Source organism: Diplotaxodon limnothrissa, linkage group LG2 (genome assembly GCF_057381915.1).
Source record: "Diplotaxodon limnothrissa isolate DT_005_m linkage group LG2, D_limnothrissa_male_GT1.1, whole genome shotgun sequence".
In the NCBI taxonomy this organism is placed as follows: Eukaryota; Metazoa; Chordata; class Actinopteri; order Cichliformes; family Cichlidae; genus Diplotaxodon; species Diplotaxodon limnothrissa.
In genome coordinates this window covers 38,360,913-38,381,120 of record NC_140597.1, presented here as the reverse complement: position 1 = coordinate 38,381,120, position 20,208 = coordinate 38,360,913, and the positions used below count along the sequence as shown (strand labels likewise).

At 38.4% G+C, this 20,208-nt stretch overlaps 1 protein-coding gene across 7 annotated transcripts in view; it reads left to right on the top strand.

Moving 5' to 3' along the window:
- Positions 1 to 20,208, top strand: part of diaph2 (diaphanous-related formin 2) — a 378,450-nt gene that overhangs the window by 208,465 nt on the left and 149,777 nt on the right. For all 7 annotated transcript variants that reach the window (XM_085363442.1, XM_085363427.1, XM_085363433.1 and 4 more), the window contains 2 exons: positions 14,707 to 14,808; positions 18,988 to 19,227. In XM_085363442.1, coding sequence (XP_085219568.1) covers positions 14,707 to 14,808; positions 18,988 to 19,227 — 342 coding nt within the window. The remainder of the gene's footprint in view (positions 1 to 14,706; positions 14,809 to 18,987; positions 19,228 to 20,208) is intronic.

Genomic DNA, 20,208 nt, shown 5'->3' with positions numbered 1-20,208 from the left:
GTGAAAGTACAGCCATAGGGTGTGTATGAGAGGACACACATCCCTCCTCTTTGGGGCGGAAGTATGTTAAAGTACTAACACATTGCCAGTACACACAGCACCACATATGATGTGATGAACAAATCGTGGCTGAATGTAGCAAAAATACACCAATGAGAAATGTCTCAGGGTTAGTCATATGTAGCTTTTTCAGCATTCAAACAGCTAGAAAGAGGTTTTTTATTGTCCCCATTTACTTTCTCCATTTTACTCTTTATTCAATGTGAAGCAGGACAGTGGGGTTTCTAACAAAAAGGCTCAACGGGGCTTAGGAGAATGAGCGTATGACTCAGTAAGAGCATCTGAGAACCAAGCTAATGTCATGAAATCTAGGGGGAGCCAGGGTGACCAACCGGGTTAACTTATTGGTACAGAAGGGGCACACATCTGGCATGTATGTCACTGCTGGTTAAATAATGGTCTGCATGGTCTGAAGTAGAAAGTTCAGGCGGAACAGTTTGGATAGCATCCCAGTTATTAACAATTCTTTCTTCTGTTAATTCACCTGCTGTTATGCTAATGTTATATAATGTCTCTTTTGAATTTGCTTTGAATTAATTAAATTATGATTCTCTTACATTAGAGGTTTACTAGCCTTTATATATGGTGTATAAATAGAATTTGAGTGGGTGACAATGCATACATATTCTATTATTGTGGAATATAAGCTTTTAACTAAATCCAATGCAATTGTTTAATGCATGGATATAACACTGATGCATTCTCATTTTATGAGAATGAAGTTCATTTTAAATATTAAGGTTGAGGTATTAAAAATCAGTTTGAACCCACAGACAGCTCAAAGCGCATGTCATGTAGTGGTTAAAATGTGAAGCTCGAGGACTTATTAAACTGTGTTTGACTGAAAGCACGATTTGCTGCAAATGGTACATTGCAATAATGTTTGGCAAGAGAGGGAAGCAAAACAAATGCGTAAATTTTTATTTACATGAAAATGTTGCTAATTGTATACTTAGATAACCATCCTACTGAAATATGAATGAGGTGATTATAAAGCAAAAGCGTGCAGAAATGAGCTCGCAAATTAAACGAGGCAGCAAGCAACACATGCCCAACAAATACAATTATAGCTATAGTTGAAACTATGCAGAGGCGCTGAAGGGAAGCAAAAAGACTCCCTGCTGGGTGACACAGTCCTGAGTGTGGGCTCCATCTGCACAGTGCTTATCCACATTCATTATGCTGATTAATCATTCCTCACCACCCACTTTCAGCCACACGCCAATCACCATTTATCTTTTGGACAGATGCACACACATAAAATAAAGCAAGGACGCTTTCAAAAGTAAATGAGTAACAACAACAATAAAAACATTATTAGTAAACTTTCTTCATCGTATTCTTCATCTTCACCTTCTGCTTCTTGCTCTTCTTAGCAAAAGTGTACATGCTATTGGTTTTACACCAGTCATTTACTGTTACTGAACTACAATCAAAATGTGCAATGGAAATTTTTAGTGTTTTTTTTTTTCATTCAAAAATTGCCACGTTGAAAAATTCATTTGGCAATTAGACAAAGAGTGCCTGTATTTGTGGTGAAGAAGAGGAGACATGAACAATTCCTCCTTTTTAACTGGCTGTGCAGTTTTCGTTATGAAACGAAAATAACCAAGTTCAAATGTCTGTTCAACAATTGGAATCCACCAGATAAGTTTAAAGAATGGTGAAAATGGAAAGAATCAGGGAAGCAAGAGGTGTTCATAATCCATCTAAAACCCTGTAACTCAATCTTATTACCTTCCTTCTCAGTCGACATGTCTAATGTAATGATTTGTCAGCAGAATGTGGCCTTGAAGTACCCCTACAATGTGTCACCCTGGCAGAGCGGATAGATAGGAGTTGATTGGCTCTCCTTATTCTGCATTAGGGCCCATCAACGCCTCGGAGATGATATACACATCCCTGAATGTTAGCAGACAGTCCTGGATCTCCCCATTCATCCATGCCCCACACGAATGCTTGCACCCTTATTTTCATCTCCATGCACCCAGCATGCAAACATAAGTACGGCACATGCAAATGGATAGACGGTGTCAGTTATTCCCTCTGTTTTCTAGTCCCTGTAAAACTGCATTATGCATCATCTAACCAATAAATGTGTGCACAGTCCTCAAACACACACACACACACACACACACACACACACACACACACACACACACACACACACACACACACACACACACATTTGCATTCTGTCATGCCCTCTTTCTTTGTCTGTGCTCTTTGTTTGACTACAATAGACATAGTGCTGGTGGTCATTTTGTAAATCAGGTTAGCTTCATCAAATTTTAAAAGACAGAGTCACCACACTACCATATAGATTATAACAGTGTGGACAATAATAATAATAATAATAATACATTTTATTTAAATAGCGCCTTTCAAAGCACCCAAGGACACTGTACAACAGATAAAAACTGGAAATATACACAATGGTAAAAATAGAAGATAAAAGTTAAAACATACAGAAATTTAAGAATAGGCAATTTTAAACAGATGAGTTTTGAGGGTGGACTTAAAAAGAGAGAATGAACAAACAACAATACCAGTTGGCTCAGTGAAAGCAGGTTGAGTCTCAGAAAGCATTGCAAAGGTCTGCTTTTAAAAGAGCTGACATCCTGACAAAGCTATTCATTGCTTTTATTGGTGGCAGGAGAAGCAGCAAGGGAAGGGTCCTGTAGACCTTTTTTGTGTGTGAAAGAGTCAGGCACATGTGGGCTTCAGGGCCAGGTTCTATTGTGTTTGCATTTAGTTTTGGCACTGCAAGACTACGAGACCTAAGCAGCACTCTGGCTAAGAACACATCTTCCACACTTGCATTATTTCAATCATTTTTGTGGATATGTGCCCATGAGCCTACTGTTACTGATTTAAACTGTTGCCTTTGGTGTTTTTATCTGTCCAAAAGTACCCAACAGCCTCTTTGCCCCAGAGGGGGGAAGGCTTAACTGGCATAATGATGGTATTTGGTCCCATGCCCTTACGGTTCATGCCAAAGGAACACAAGGAGGCCAAACAATGCCCAGATTATTAATAAGCACTTGTAAACTTGAATAGTTTATAGTGCAATCAACTGGTACACATGCAGGGAGTTATTAGCTCATAACCTTTCTCTGTTAGAGTAGTTGTCACTGGAGAATTGCAAAAGAAGTTAAAGTTGCTGACAATGTTGCCATTATTGTATTAAACAGGGTTTGCATTCTCAAAGAGAAACTGTGTCCAACGGCTTATTTAAATTATTTTTTACTTACAGTAGGACGGATTAAGAGGTGTTGGTTTTTAGGAATTTAGATTAATGCTTAGCAAGGATACTCTCCAAGCACTCTCTCAGCTCGTTCTTTTGTCTTGCCACTTTTTTCCTTATTATTCTTGTACAATGTTTCTGCTGGACTACCTTGCATTCCCTCATTGCTTAATTGGCACATCTTGGGAAATAGTTCTTTGCGATTACAGTTTATAAATTCTTAAGCTGTCTACAATGCATGTATACCCTCTTCTAATGCTCCCCCGGGCAAATATAAGCTTTTTTAGGTCTAATCAGCTTTTCTCCTTCCATCAAGCAAAAACAGCCCGTGGTTCTTCATGCTGTATACATAGTTGGAGATCACAGCCCTTGTGATGTCCAATTATGCGCCATTTCTAATTTAACCATTTCATATTAAAGCGCATCACTACATTGACCTCAGTAGGTGAGAGCAAACATGTAATCATAAAGACTATATTTAAATTAGGCAATTTTAGTCTGGGAATTCATAAATGCAATATGCAATATATGCAGTATTTTGCATCATCATCCTTTGTCTTTTAATAGATATCAGGTCGATTGCTGCAGTTATTTTTGAGAACTTGCCTCCACTTTGCATCCTGGGTATTTCAGTTTCTTCTCTTTCTTTAGCCAATCCAACTCGCTAAATGAAGTTAAAAGAGGGCATATGTAGGGGCTTAATCATGCTGCAGCATCAATCTTGGATTCAGATAATTCAGATAATTATTTCTCTCTCTCTATTTTACCCCATCTGCATTGAGAATTAAACTTTAGGCTTCTGGAGAGCAGCTCTTTTCTCGGTCTCTACTAAGAACACACCACGTGATCTAGCTTTTTGAAATGGGGGAGTCATCACTAAATGTTTTAGTACGCCCAGTTTTTGGTGCGTGTGGTAAGCTAACTCTCGTCAGCGGATGATATGGCCCTAGGGGCTTGTTTTGCAGAATATCAGAGTGGCTCCTTAATGTTTAATGTCTGCCAATGTATTTTATATTACCCCATCTTCTTTTCAAAAGGAAAGGCTAATGACTAACACTGCACCGCTGCTATTCATTTGTAATTAGTATTGCCCTATGTTGTGTGCAAATGCACTAGTAAAAATATCAAAGAATTGCATAATAGTGGCCATTAGCTTGCATTTAAACTTAGCATATCCTAATTGAGTCAGTGTATGCATATCACTTTTATTACTCATTGGTTGACATACCAGCGCTTTTAGGTAAATAGTGGGACATTTCTTTATTCCTTTTTATGCTTTTTATATAAGCAGAAAATTGTTACATACATTGCACTCAACTCCTGATTTAGTGCAGAAAAAATGAAAATGATACAATGCTGCAATATCAACAGGAATCAGCAGATATCCTGACTTCATGTTTCCTTTGATGGCTTTTTTCTTTTTTTTGGGATCTTCTATGCCTTACTTCTCTGGGGAAAGAAATGCGCTGATGTGTAACATGTATACGTAGAAATTTAAATAATTTAGGGCTCTTAATATTTTTCTGATTCTCAAAGAGTGATGATTATGTGGCTGTCATTTCATCAATATCAGTTCACATTATCAGTGAAGACAATTTAAAGTGGCAGGCTGAATAATCGGTCGCTAACGTGGCTAATAAATGCTGCATAAAAATGATGATTACTTCAGTTCAATCAGCTATGTGAACACAAATGGATAATTGATGCTTCACAAATATGATATACCTTTCACATAAATGTAATATTTACTTTGAAGCTCAATTTATATGTAAAGCTAATGATAATAATAAAGGTTCTTCACTGGCAATGGCAATTTTAAAGGCGTATCAACTTACTGCATCATATACAGTCCTAATACACACTGACTAGTTGGTCTCCCAGTAAACACAAGTGTTGTCAGCTTTTGGCTTTTCACTACATCCCTTCACTTCGCCATGGCAACAACCTTTCCACCAGGTCTCACAGGAGTCTTCGGAACTAGCCTTGCTTGTTATTATTGTTTATCTCTCTTGTCAATCACCCAGATCACCACCATGCTCATCCATATGCATGGCCCTATGCAGTTGCTCATTGGCTGCTGGGTCTTGCAGTGCCCATGCCAGTCTTTGTTCGCTGCTGTAACAGGTGATTGTAGCAGACTGGCACATTGTTGGGCATCATTTTCATGGTGTAAAAGTGCACATGTGGGGCATGGTGATAAGTATGGGCCTGTTGGATTAGAGCTTAAGCAGGAGAAACGAGCCCCCATGGGCTTAATTGTGGTTTATTTTGGCACACAGCACATAACTCTACTCTGCATCAAATGCCAATTTAACAATGAAATGTGAAATACATTATGCAGACTTGGGAGGGCTGGAAAAATAAGACAGGAAAGGAGAGGAGGTATTGAATAAACAAAGTAAAGGCAAGGAAAAAGAGAAATCAGGCTTGATTTGGTGCTATATCAAAATGTGTTTTAGAAGTGATGGCCAGCACCCAAGGTACTGCATGTACTTTTCACTGATCATCACCAAGCTGCTGATCTGTAACCACAGGGTCCTGGCCAGGTACTCTGTCCTAAGGTTGAATATTGATTAAAGGAAAAAACACACAGGCACAGACACACACACCTACACACGCAGTAGGAAGTCCATTCACAATGCATCACAGCAGTTAAATTTTGATTATGTGCGGTCCATTCAGCTCCTTCTCTGGCATACCGGGTGCTGTATTTCCTTAACCAAGTAAAAAATTGTTTTCTGTTTTCACTTTCCAATTCGGTGTCTTTGTTACTGTGACAGATGGCACATCATTCAAAGAAACCCTCTCAGAAGGCAGACTCCATAAACAAATTAATTTCTATTACTGTTTTGCATGCATGCTCTGTTCTTACGTGATTGACAGTCGCCTCATATATGCTCTGTATTAGTAAGACTATATGAGACATGGCAAAAGAAAAATGGATACAAATGAGTGACAATTTCAGTGCAGTTGAGTAAAGTTCACCCTGCTATCTCCACCTTGGCAAGTTTGTTTCTTAGCAAATGATTTGAATATAGTTTCCCCTGGTATTCTTAAAACAATATGAACATCATAGAGGAGTGATAATAGTTGAATACATGTTTTAAAGCAAAGTTTATTGTCAGTTATTTATGAAAAAGTTTCATTTGTAAGTCCTAACGGCTCGCACCTATTCAAGTGATGCACTTTAATCTCTTGCTTTCACTGCTTTGTGTGTGTGTGTTGCTTGTTTCTGTCTCTTTTGCCACCTCTCTGTTTTAATTTTTCTTTTTGTGTGTGTAAACTTGTACTTGCTTTCTTACCCTCACTCTTAATCGCACTTCACACCTTCCATCATAAATACAAGTGCTCAGGTATGCATGTTTAACAAAAAATCCTCATATTTTATCCTAAAAGGCAAATTTAATGTCACACTAAGTCTGTCAGCTTTTCCAGCCCCAACCCTGAAATTAATCCCTCCCCACATCTCTCCCAACCTGTTTTCTTCTCTCTGTGTGTTTGTCTTTTTCTCTTAGACTGCATTTCCCATTTAGTTTAATGCGATTTTAGAATCTGCCACACTCAGTTCGTTGCCTGTCAGTCTGTCACTGTCGCTTTGCTCACAGTGAGATTTGACGTGTTTATGTCGTTTGGCAGGATGTAGATTGTCTAAACTATGCAGCTGTAAGACTGATGTTCTTTGTTTAACATGTTTACCTCCGAGACATGATTTGCCATTTCTTTCTGCTGCTTGTTCTTATTTTTAACCTGTACGTCGCTCCTGTAGTGTCAGATTTAATTGTGGAATGTTTTCTAAGATATTTTTAAAAAGCACAAAAGTAATTGTAAATCCATTCGATATGATTTGAAATATAACAATAGTTTATTTGAGATTTGTAAACCTAATTTTTTTGTAGTGCTGAATATTTCCAAGCCAAATTTGTGTTGCAGTGTACTTTATTTCGTTGATTGTTTTTCAGTCAAAAGTGCCCCCGTTTGCATAAACAAAAACACAACTTGATAGCCTTTGTTCCATGTATTCAGCTTACAGTAATAGTAACCTTTTGTTTGAGATTGATGCCGTCTACGCCCACAGAGCATTGTGCAAAGTTGCTTTTTTCTTTCTTTTGACTATTAAGCTTAGTTTGAGAAAAAAAACAAAAAAAAAGAAACTTTTGAAATTGCCCAAGTCTTTCTTTTTAGACTGTCAGGGGCTGGTTTAAGAAGTAAGGTTTGCAGAAAGCTGAGAAGTCTTTGCATCTGTTGATTATTTTGTTATTGATTCAACCCAAAGTCTTCACTGATTTGCCATGAGCCAGGTAAAAAGCCCGCTGAGGTGTCACGGCAGATAAGTGGCAGTCCCATGTTGTTCTCATCACAAGTGTGGGAATAATAGCAAATGTTTCTCTGTCTTCAAAAACTGAGGAGAAAATCAATTAAAAGGAGAAAATCACATCTGTCAAACACATGGCAGGCATGGCTTGTCTTCTGTCTTTGTTATAAACCTTCCATATGCTCTTTAAAAAGGGGCACAATTTACTCAGATCATATTTTAGACATCAGATAACGCTTTCTCGTTTCTCCTTTATTTAACCCAACTTAATAAAGAGTTTATTGCTCTGAGAAAAGTTCCATCGATTGGCGTATCTCTAATATCGCTGATTGTATCTCAAGGGTTCTTGGGCTTCTTTGTCATTTTGACTTTACTTTTGGGAATATGCTGCTCAGAGCTCTGGTATGAGTTGTAGTATTATTGTACTTACAAGTCCAAGTCAATGAAATTTGATGATGATATACACCATATATACATATATGTATTTAGCAGATACAGTAAGCACTGTCACTGTAGCCTGAATGTCAGTGTTTTTCTTAAGCACTACATCACCAATCCTTTTTTTAACCGCATGCAAGCATTTAAACTGTTTGTTAAAGTTTATAGTTATTGCATACCCAGTACTGCCCATTAAGTTGTTCTACCTTGGCGTGTGAGTGCTGAATGCTATGAAACTGTGAATTGACAGCAGCAGAGATCAAAGTGTTGAAGTAAAAGCCCTACAGACACAGTCATCCTCTGCAAATGTTTAGTGAACCGAAACCTGTATCTCATTACTTTTACACTCTTCTTTACCCTCTCAGCTGCTTCCAATCCCCACCTTGACAGTCTGAGTACTAATAGTGAAATTATTCCTACATATATCTACATATATATATATCTATATATATATATGTAAAAGAAAAACAAAACAAAAAAAACTAAATCCCCTCCGGCCCTGCGGACAGTCTTTATCCCCTTTATCAAGCTCGGCTCCTCTACCAGATGCCTGGGAGCATAAGGGTCCTGGTCAGTATCTAGGAATGTTCCTAGGAATGTGCTTTTCTGGACAGAGAACAAGAGAGCAGAGATGTCCTTCACGGGATGTGCTGGAGCCACTTTTCCAGGTTGGGGTTCACTGCCCCAAGTGCTCCAATTACCTTCACATTCCCACACCTTCTATAGCTCCACTCTAAGTCTCAGTATTTGTTTCCTTCTTCCTGATGTGGTATCGTTACATCTATTACTACGGCCTTCTTCTTCCACTTGTCCACCACTACTCAGGTTGGCTAGCCATCACCAGTTTATCCACATGTAACTGAAAGGCCCACCTGATCCTAGCTCAGTCATTCTCAACCACTCGAGAGGTTTGACTTCGGGACATCCAGGCAGGCTTTTTTGTCTTTATGTCAGTGGCTTCCACCTCCTCCTTTGGCCAGCTTATTAAGCCAACTTATCTCATATCTGGCGCACGTAGGTGTTGATTGTCCAGATCTTGTTATTCCTATTCAGTTGGATCCTCAGGACTTGCCGTACTCTTTTGGTAGTACACTCCCCTCAGTAGGACTATGTTCCCTCTCCCATCCGTTCCCTTCACATCTAACTACACTTCTTTAGTCTGAATGACATTCCATTGTTGTTGCTGTAGATCCTGGGGGTGTGGATCGAGTCGTGTTCACTTCTGGCATACAACTTGTATGCCATGTTGCTGCGATCTGTTTTTAGATGCATTAGCCACTGAGTGTTGCAGTTATGTGTTGCATCCTTCTTAAACTGTATTCTTTCTAATAGAATACTGCTTAAAATAACCCTGCATTTCGTTAGCAAAATAAATTAAATGAGTCAGGTTGTGCGGAAGTATGTGATGCTTTATTTTCTTTTCTTTCCTTTTTTAAACATTTATAGTATTTATGGAGCAATAAAGTAAAATAGACAATAAAGCAGCAGGGTATGCTTTCGGACATTCCCTTCTTGTGACTGACACATAACTGCTGTGTGGATTTGCACTGTGTCCTTAAGTTCCCACTTTCATCGTTGTTTTATGTTTTAGTTTTTTTAAGCAAGACATGAAAAACTAAAATCCTCAGCTATGCAAATCCAAACAGTTTTCAAACTGACAGGTGGCCATGTTGTCTTTTTAATATAACGTGTAGACAATGACATTGCCAGTTTTCTACTCATATCAATAGTTTCTTCACTACGTTTCGCATAAAACATCTTACGACAAATGCGTATACAGTTGCTACACACATTTCACCTACACCTGCTTTCTTTTTTGAGGATTTAGCATGAACAACATGCTGTTGTTGCTTCATGTTTCGCCGTGTCTTGGCACATGTGCTGATACGTAGCGCCTTCATCTTCGCCCAAGGCGGTAAATGAATGTGTAGTTTTGCTAGCATACTTGCAGTAATCTCTCTTAGACTGCTGTGTGTGTCTGGTGGCCTGTGGTGAGGAGTCTGGCCCAGCGTCATCACCCAGACTCCCACATTGCTACACATATGGTGCTGCCTTTGTGTCAATTGTACTCTATGGGGTTTCTGATAATTAACAAGATGACAGACAAATGAAATGACAAGCACAAGGTGGATTAGATTTTCCACTACCTTGTCTTATTGCTTTGTTTTTCATTTAGTTGCATTCAACTTCCATATTTTGAATGTTTTAGATTAATTTCACTTTTTTCGCAAGGTGCTCATAATGTAACTGCAGTTTCTACTTTGCAAATGGCAAATTTAACAGACATTTTCTGTTAAAGTTTATATATGTAATGCCTGGTCTTGGATTTACATGCTGTGTAAAAGTGCCGCATCAGTTTTGAAAGGTACAAACATTATTATAAATGGACTGGAATACATTTATCAACAAGGACTGCCAAGGATACTTTTCCTTCATGTCTCTTCTGTGCCAGACCAGACTCATGGAAATGGAAAGACATTGTGAAAGACTTACATTATGAGTGTGAAGACATATCCCTAATTATTTGCCAGAGAATAATCTAAATGATTTGTCACAGTATTAGCTGTAGCTATTGCAACAAATGAACAGTTTTCCTCTATATTACCGTTGTTTTATTCAGAGCCAACTCTACAATGTCAGACAGCACTGTTACTAATCCGACTGCTAATATTATCTTTTAGAGTTCACGAGAAGAACTTTATTCACAGCTTATTTTGTTCTGAGTTTATCTACCAGGAGAGTGTAGATAGTTTTTAGATTTTTGGAATTTTATTGCATACAGAAAAAGCCCATTCGGTTCAGTGAAACATGGATGTCACACATGAATTTTGGATAGTAATAGCATTCCAGCTGTACCTAAGCGGTCTAAACGGCTGCATTACTAAACATATTTGGATAGAACTCCTCAGAACACTTTAGCATGATCCGAAGTTTTCCCAGTCATTATTAACTTCAGCATGATCCTTAAAATTACAATTGCACCAAGATTTTGTTGTTGTTGCTCTGTTTTTTTGTTGTTTTTTTTCATATCCTAAAAAAATATTTATGTGTTGACATGATCAAAAGCCTTCATTATAAAAGCACCATTGCTTGCTGCAGACCTTAATTGGGGCTTTGGCAAAAGCAAGAAACATTTGATTTAATGGCTTCATCCCAAACAGGACTGCATGGCTTGTATTATAGCTCACTTTTTATATTGCTGAATTCCCTGAGGGAAGGACAGAGATGTCATCATTAGTGGGAAGTAGACTCTGGCTGTGTTGTCTGTGATGACTGCTGAGGTCTATAGCATGGTCAGCCAGGCCTGTGGCCCAGTAGCTGTGTCTGCTCTCTGTTTTCCCTGTCTAGGCTTCCATCTGGCCACGTGATCCTGCGCCAGTCTGCTCCTGCTGAATAAATTTGGGGAGCTAATGAGGAAGGAAGCTTTGTGAGGAACTGGAAAAGGGCACATCTTCCTCTCTTTTCCTCTGAAAAAAGGAGGTGGAAAAGTCGCTGTGGTCAATTTTATTAACTTGGCTGACCTTCACACAAACAATTAACATTTACAGAAAACGCAGCCCCTCCCATTATCTTCCTCATCTCCATCTTTATCTTTAACTTCACTACCAGCAGGATTGTTTTTTCTTTTGCGAAGAAATTTATAAGACAATTGTAGATTGATGGACAACCCGCTGCATGTATTTTATAGACAGTAGCAAGGATATGTTGGCAATACTGCAGAAATTTGGATATCTTTTATTCGTTATCAGGTTTAGTAATTGGCTAAGGGCCACCATTCTCACAGTAATAAACCAACAGTGAGCAGTAACTGCGTGACCTTATCTTGTCATTGTTGTATGAGTCCATCAGCAAACCACTGTGCACTGAGTAAAATCTGTTCCAATAAATCTGTTAAAAAAAAGTGTGTATTCATTTATGTATACTAAACAAAACTAGACAATCCACTAACTGGGTCACAGAGCCTGGACCAAGTCTAAACCTAAGCAGCAGGTGAGTCCAAAAACAAACAAATAGCAGTTCTGGTCACCGGCCACGGGACAAGCGGCACTTCACTGGGAACTGCCAGAGGCGACGGGACTCCTCAGGCAGCTTGGTTTAAGGTTGTCAACAGACGCGACGGAGAACCTTGGGCTTGGGCAGAACAGGACCAAGTGGCGGAGCACAGACCTCTGGCTGGGACAAAACATGCTGTGCCACAGATGAATGAGGTCCACACGGCGTGGGCACCTCTGGGTAGGACAAGGCAGACGGTGCAGAGAGCTCTGGCTGGGCCTGCACAGGGCACACAGCAGGCTCTGGATAAGCTACCATTCTCATTCTGGAAAAACATATGGCTGAACACCAGTCATCCCCACCTATGGAACAGCTACAGGTGCAGAAGTGGACTGGGTCTCAGCTGTCCTCGCCCTGGAAACTGGTGCAGGGACCCACCGGACATCAGCTGCTTCCACCTGAGGAACTGGTACAGGTCCAGAGGTGGACTGGGTCCCAGCTGGCTTTAGCCTGGGAACAGGGACTGCTGCAGGGGCCAACTGGACACCAGCCACTCCCACCCGAGGAACAGGTATGGGTGCGGGAGAGAGCTATGTCCAACCCGCTGGGGGAACTGGAATAGGGCCCAAGTCACAGGTGGAAAAACTCAACCAGTTTCAAAAGCACAACAGTCTTTGTATTTATGAATTGAATGATACAGGTTGGGGAGCAAAAACAGTCTTTTGATAGTCCAGCACACATTCACAGTAAACAGTCTTCAAAGAGGATAATTCAGGGTCCTCAGAAGTGACTGGTTCAGGGAAATAAACTGTGAAGTGACTTTAGAGTCGCTAGCCCAGCCTCTTTGCAGACTTTAGTGGGTCAGCTACATGATGCACACGTTTAATGTTGGTCGCTTTTGAAGCAAAAGAAACAGTCTTAGATTTTGATGGGCTAGTGGTACACTGAACAGTCATTAGGTCCTTTGCATAGCAAACAACAGTTTTTGACTTACCGTGAACACGAGGGAAAAGGTCTTTCTCACTCACAGGGAATTGCTCTGCAAAAGAAGAGCAGCGACCATGGGAGCCTAGCATCTTCTTGCTCCGACTGCCCCCGACTCAAAACCTTCAGCGAGCCACACAGCGGCATTGAGGTGGAAATGCCAAGCATTTCAGCTCGTCTCCCTTGGAACATGAGGAGACACAATATATACAAGGAAGGAGGAAACAGAGCAGAGCGGAAACACCTGGGGAACACAGCTGAACATAGTCCGACTGATGAGACGGGAAGCAGAACAGAACATAATGCACACAGGACGAAGGACTGACAAAATAAGACAGGAAGCACGAGAGACGCACACAGACTGACTACATACAGAGGGTGAGGGCGAGAGCATAGAGGAACCAGATAGACACATAGGGACATGACTGGGGTAACAGAGGCAAATAAACATGGAGACAAGACTAACTGCACAGGGAGACACCTATAATTAACACAGAAAACTAGACACAAGAGGATGGGAAACACTAAGGAAGGACTTGCTCTTACACAATGTATAACAGGAGAAGACTAAATATGCCAAGGGAATGGCTACAAGAAACAATAATGAAATTAACCAAGCGTAGAATTCATAATAAAAAAATCTAGAAAATCCACTAACTCAGAACGCTGGGTCACAGACCCAGGACCATGACAAATAACCAAAGTTCATGTGTTACTTTGAGGCTTGTATGCTGCTTAATATGAATAAATGTTGTTGATACCAAGCGTAGTATTATGTCTTTGTGCTGATAGCTACAACAGCAATCGGGGTCATTGTAGGAAGAAAAAAACGAGGTAGTAGTGTAATATTCAAGAAAAAATAACAATGAACAATAAAAAAACAAATCTCAAAGAATAAAATCATGAGTGTATTAGAAAAAAGCCAAAAACGTTTTCACAGTCCTGGCCACTTGTATGTTTGGACTTTCTATTGATCAAGTTTCTTCTATCAGTGTTTCGGATTTGTCCAAATCTTGTATTATAGTTGAATGAAGAAACACATTTTAGACCCTGTTTTCTGCTCTTAATACCAGTTCAGTTTTATCAACCCCTGCTGTGGTTACTTGCTTTCATTAAGAAATATTCTGCTTAAGTTATTACGACATATAAACTATTTCGTTGTTATGATGCTCATAGTTCTTTTTCTCTTGCATTTCCAAATTGATGTTGATTATTCATAGTACTGTGTTTTTGGTTGTTGGTTGGTGTTGAGGAAAATACAAAGCACTCTAGTGGTATCAAGTAGTGAAGTAGAGTAGAAAGTACAAGTAGAGTATCAAGTAGAAATACATTTTACTAAAATTTTACCTACTTACTGTATAGTCTTCACGTAGACCTGGATCTCATCTGCAGGTTGACTTGTTAGGAAAGGCATGTGTCCATGAGGCAACATGTGCAGTTTTTCAAACTATTTACTAACCTAGTAAACTAAATAGGAACACAATAGTGTGAGTCCAAGCAAAGAGCTGTTGTGGACTTTTTTCTCATCTTTTTGTGTAAGCTAAACTGTCCTCCGTGTCTGTGCAATGATTTTCATGTTGATGTGGAGAGAAAATTACATTTGCATTAACAGTAGCTCTGTTGTTGTGGTGTGTGTGTGTGTGTGTGTGTGTGTGTGTTCTTCCATTTCTAGAACCTGATAAAGAACCTGCCAGAGCAGAAAGAGCTGAATGCGCTAGCAGAACTAAAGGGTGAATATGAGGAGCTTGTGGAGTCAGAGCAGTTTGGCATTGTGGTGAGTATAATTTTCTGGTGCCCGCTGCCTCCCGGATTCCAACAAGAAAACAGTCTACACAATCACATTCCCTGTATGTTATAGTCAAATATTTGCAAGCACACACTGTTTAAAAATTGAATTTTTACTTCATTACACACTCACTTTTTTGGGGAGCTGCTTGGTTTGGACACTGGTAGCTTATGACAAGGATTTTTAGAAAAAAGCAAAACTTCCAAATGACAGAGGCTGTAGTTGAAAGCGTCCTTTTGACTTGAGCAAAGAACAGTTCAATCATTTTTGATTAGAATTCTGCATCAAGAACTTACTGAATGCCATATTTTGACATCAGCTGTCAATGTTGTCTCATGATAAAATCATACCCTGAGGCTACCAATGCTGTCTGTAATAAAGTCCTTTGAAAGGTACGCAGTTGACATCAGTTGGCTTGGTGATCTTTCCCAATCCTCTAATCAATTTACCATGAACAGCCAAATTTCTGTCTTTTGCAGTGGTAAGATAAATAAAGTTATAGTGAGCCTTTTCGTATCACAACTTCACAAAGTAATCTTCATGTCTAGCACTCAGAAGAACTATAATTGTTTGATCGGAGTACGCATACACATATAAAGATACGTAAGACATATGAAGAGCTTTGTCCTATTTTATTGTTCTTTTTTGTAATTCACAAATTGCCACAGACCTTTCAGAGACTTTCGTAACCACGAATCACCTTTGAACAGACTGAAATAAAGTAAATCTATTCTAGGAGATGGAAAGTACATCATCAAGCTACTCTGACCTTTCCACTTAGTTACAGCTATAATGACTTTTTAATTAACTGCTCTCGCCATCCACTTACCAAGTGAAAACCCAGCACTTTAGGCAACTGTAAAAGAAAGTGTTCTTTAAAGGTAACTTTACAACAAGACACAGAGGTACATTATACAGGTCTACAAAAGAAATGCTAGAGCTAAATGTTAGACCTCGGGCTCACAGCTAGATGTTACATTACACTATTTATCTCTTTACTTGTCTGTGTCTTTTGGAAGATGTAATGAAGCAGAGGGTGGCAAGTTTCCCTCATGATCTCACCAATGTTGTGATCCGTACGCTGCCCCGCTGATGAAGTAGCGCCTCATTGTAGAGATACACTGATTGACAGAAATCCATATTCTATGTTTCTCACAGCCGTTGATGAAAATGAAGTTCTTGAAATTGTCAAAAAATGTAAAAATCACAAATCTTTGGATTGTAATGATATTGATATGATAGTGGTTAAAAGAGTCATTGAGGCTATTATAAAACCATTTACATACATCTGTAATTTATCATTTCAAACTGGTCGATTTCCAGACAGAATGAAAATAGCAAAAGTTATACCTCTATACAAATCTGGGAACAAACACCATTTCACAAACTACAGGCCTGTCTCTTTACTACCTCAATTCTCAAAAGTTCTTGAAAAACTGTTTAAAAACAGACTGGAAAAATTTATAGATAAACATAAACTACTCACTGAGAGTCAGTACAGATTCAGATCAAGCAGATCAACATCATCGGCACTATTAGATTCAATAGAATACATCACAAATTCCATAGACAAAAAGCAATATGTGGCTGGGTTATTCATAGACTTGACAAAGGCATTTGACACTATAGATCATGATATATTAATAAGAAAACTGGAACGTTATGGTGTCAGAGGGGTAGTTTTAGATTGGGTCCGGAGTTATTTAAGTGACAGAAAGCAGTTTGTGAAAATAAATGGTGGTTGCTCCTTATGTATGGACATTGCTTGTGGTGTACCCCAAGGGTCAGTTTTGGGTCCAAAATTCTTCAACTTGTACATTAACGACATCTGTAAAGTGTCCAAAGTATTAAAAGTGGTTCTCTTTGCTGACGATACAAACATTTTTTGCTCTGGTGATGATCTGCAGAATTTATTGGAGGATATGACTAATGAAATAAGTAAAGTGAAGTTCTGGCTTGATAAAAACAAATTATCATTAAATTTGAATAAATCTAAACTGATGTTATTTGGAAATAGTAGTTTAAATACTAATGCAAAGATTCAAATAAATGGTGTTGATATTGAAAGAGTCAGTGAAAATAAATTTCTGGGGGTAATAATAGATGAAAAACTTAACTGGAGAGCTCACGTAAGATATATTCATTCCAAAGTATCACGAAGCATTGCAGTACTAAACAAGGCAAAACAGGTATTCGACAGAACATTACTTCATATTCTCTACTGTTCACTGGTTTCACCATACTTAAGCTATTGTGCAGAGGTCTGGGGCAATAACTATAAAACCACATTACATTCACTTTTTACTCTTCAAAAGAAAGCAATTCGAATCATCCACAATGCAGGTTATAGGGAACATACAAACTCACTATTTTTGCAGTCTGAAATATTGAAAATTGACGATATAGTGAAATTCCAAACAGCACAAATTCTATTCAAAGCAAAAAATAAAGAACTGCCAGGTAATATTCAGAGTATGGTTTTTTTTGAAAGAAGGAAGTTATAATTTAAGGGGTTTTTGTAACTTCAAAACAATGAAGGTACGTACTACAAGAAAAGGCTTTTGTGTTTCTGTTCAAGGAGTGAAACTATGGAACAAACTGAATATGGAATTAAAGCAATGTCCAAACATAAAACTGTTCAAAAAGAGTTATAAAAATATGATCTTCTCGATCTATAAAGAAAAGGAAAATATTTAAATTAAGTGAATGTCTCTATTTAAAAACAAACAAACAAAAAATTCATGATGTGATATTATAGTATATAGTATATCAGAAATCTGTTCACTATTTTTATTACAAATTATATCAGTAAGGAAGCTGACTAAATATTCACTGATAATTTATGGCAAAGGGGTGGGATTAAATAAGTGTATACTTCTTCCCACTCCCTTTCAACATGTAAATTAATCAGAATGTTTTTTTGTATGTAATTTGTATAGTATATTTTTTTTCTCTCATTTCTTTTCTAAATGTACTTGTATATTGTTCACATGTTGAAATAAATTACCAATCAATCAATCAATCAATATTCAGTTCCCCTGGGAAATAAGCTATGTTCAGGCTTTTCTCTACCAAAGCTGTCACCAATACGCTTGCTTTCAGTGTGTAATTTGTACTTATTGTAGACAAATCATTTCAAGTAAGAGAGAGAGAAGGAATGTGTGTGCATGTGTTTGTGATGGAGAGTAAGTGACTGAGTGTGTATAGCTGTGCCTGCAAGGAATTAAGGTAGAGGGGATTATGGGTATGTATTGCTATATATCGTATGTGTTTCTTGTTTGTTTTTCACCTGATTAGTATTTCTACTGCATTGGAACATATTGTGTTTCATATTATTTAAGACAAAATCTGTTTAATAGATTTCTGTGTGAACGTGGAACTTGTTTATGGTGGATTTGCAGTTTATTGCAGCAGTATTACACTTGAGCTTGAACACGATGGTGATAGCGAGGTGCTATAGCTTTATAGGATTTCTGTACTTCTTTTCTTTTTTTTGCTTGTTCATTTTATGAAAATGTAGTGTACAGTATGAACCCACAATGTTTTGTCAAATATCTCTTAGATTGTGGATAGTGCTACTTCACTGAAATCTGTAATGATTAGATTCAGAAAGCCTTTTTGCTTTGATGCTGATGATCTGCACACACACACACACACACACACACACACACACACACATATATATATATATATAGTTGTAGGTTATTTGTCTAATGAGTGCTCTGGCATGCAAGTGCAGTTTGCTTGTCAAGTAAGCCACAAATTGCTTCCAATCAGCAAAGTTTTGCTACTTACTTAATACATATACATTTATTGAGGGTAACTCACCCAGATAATGAGCTCATTGGGTTGTGTGTCGTGACGCATTATTTTTCACATGAAAATTGTGTGCCTGTCAAAAATCTGCTCATTTGTTAATTAGCTGAAATGAAAACAAAAAAGTTTCATTATTGCATAATAATGGAATTAAGAATATTTTCCTAACACACAATATGGGTATTTATATTTGAAGATCTGTGGCAATGAGTATTTATTTGCTTCCACTATGACAAACCCAGGATGATTTTACAAAAGTAGGTGTACAAAGAAAGTGCTTGTTTGATTTTTTTTCTCTTTTTTTTTACACATAAATGCCACTTACATTCTTTCTTTATGTTGTCACCTCAGATGAGTTCGGTAAAACTCCTACGGCCACGTCTCAACGGCATTCTGTTCAAGCTGACGTTTGAGGAGCAGGTGAATAACATCCGGCCCGACATCATGAATGTGACATTTGCTTGTGAGGAGGTGAAGAAGAGTGAAGGTTTGAGCAAACTCCTGGAGTTGGTTTTGCTGGTTGGCAATTACATGAATGCCGGCTCAAGAAACGCCCAAACCTTCGGTTTCAACGTCAGCTTCCTTTGCAAGGTAACGTAAACAGCACACATTTAAAAAAACAAAACATGTTGGTTAAATGTCTAAAATGAGAACAGAAATGAAAATGAAAGGTGAAATTTAGTAACTGTAACTGTATCACGTGATTTTCAGCTAAAGGATGGCAGATTTATAAGAACATAAGGGAGTTAACTAATTAATTCAGAATCATTAAATCAGCATTTTTTCACAGTTTCGTCATATTTTAACATTAAAGATGATTCAAAATGTATTGATCTGATTTTACGTTTTAAGTGATCCCAATTTGTACAAAAAGTCAGTACCCCCGATGTTTATGCTGCACTTCTCCTCCAAGTTAGTAGCGGCCAGGTAGTTTTTTGCATACTTGCTGACAGACAAACAAACAGCAACATTTTCCCTCCACCTCAGCTTTCACCTTGGAGGAGGAAAAATGTTTCAATAGACAAAATAACACAAACACTGGGAGGTATGAAGCTGCCAGCAAAGGCTACATCTGTGTTCACTGCCAGGTAAAATCACAGCATCCAAAGGTGTGAAAGAGAAGACTGGCAGCCATGCACACACACTTACAAAAGCACAACAAAGCCATCAGCCCCACAGCCGAAACAGCTAGGGTTAGTCATGATACCATGAGTTGAAGTACATTTGTTATTGTACATGATTGAGTGACATAAGTACCGTATTTCCCGGACTACAAAGCGCACCTGAATATTAGCCGCACAAGCTAAAATCAGGGGAAAATACATTAGCCGCACCTGACTAAAAGCCGCAGGTGTTTCAATGTTGACTTATCATATGTAAGAGAATATGCACAAAGCGAATCAGGAAAGAGATGGCTGTTTGGAGACACACCCCTTTTATTAATATTTTGAAAAACAAGTTATGGGTACATATTTGCATAACTTTTTAGGTATATGTACAAGTAGCGGTAATTACAAGTACGAAACATGTGCTGTGCTTCATAAATGAGTAACAAATGTAGTACATAACAGT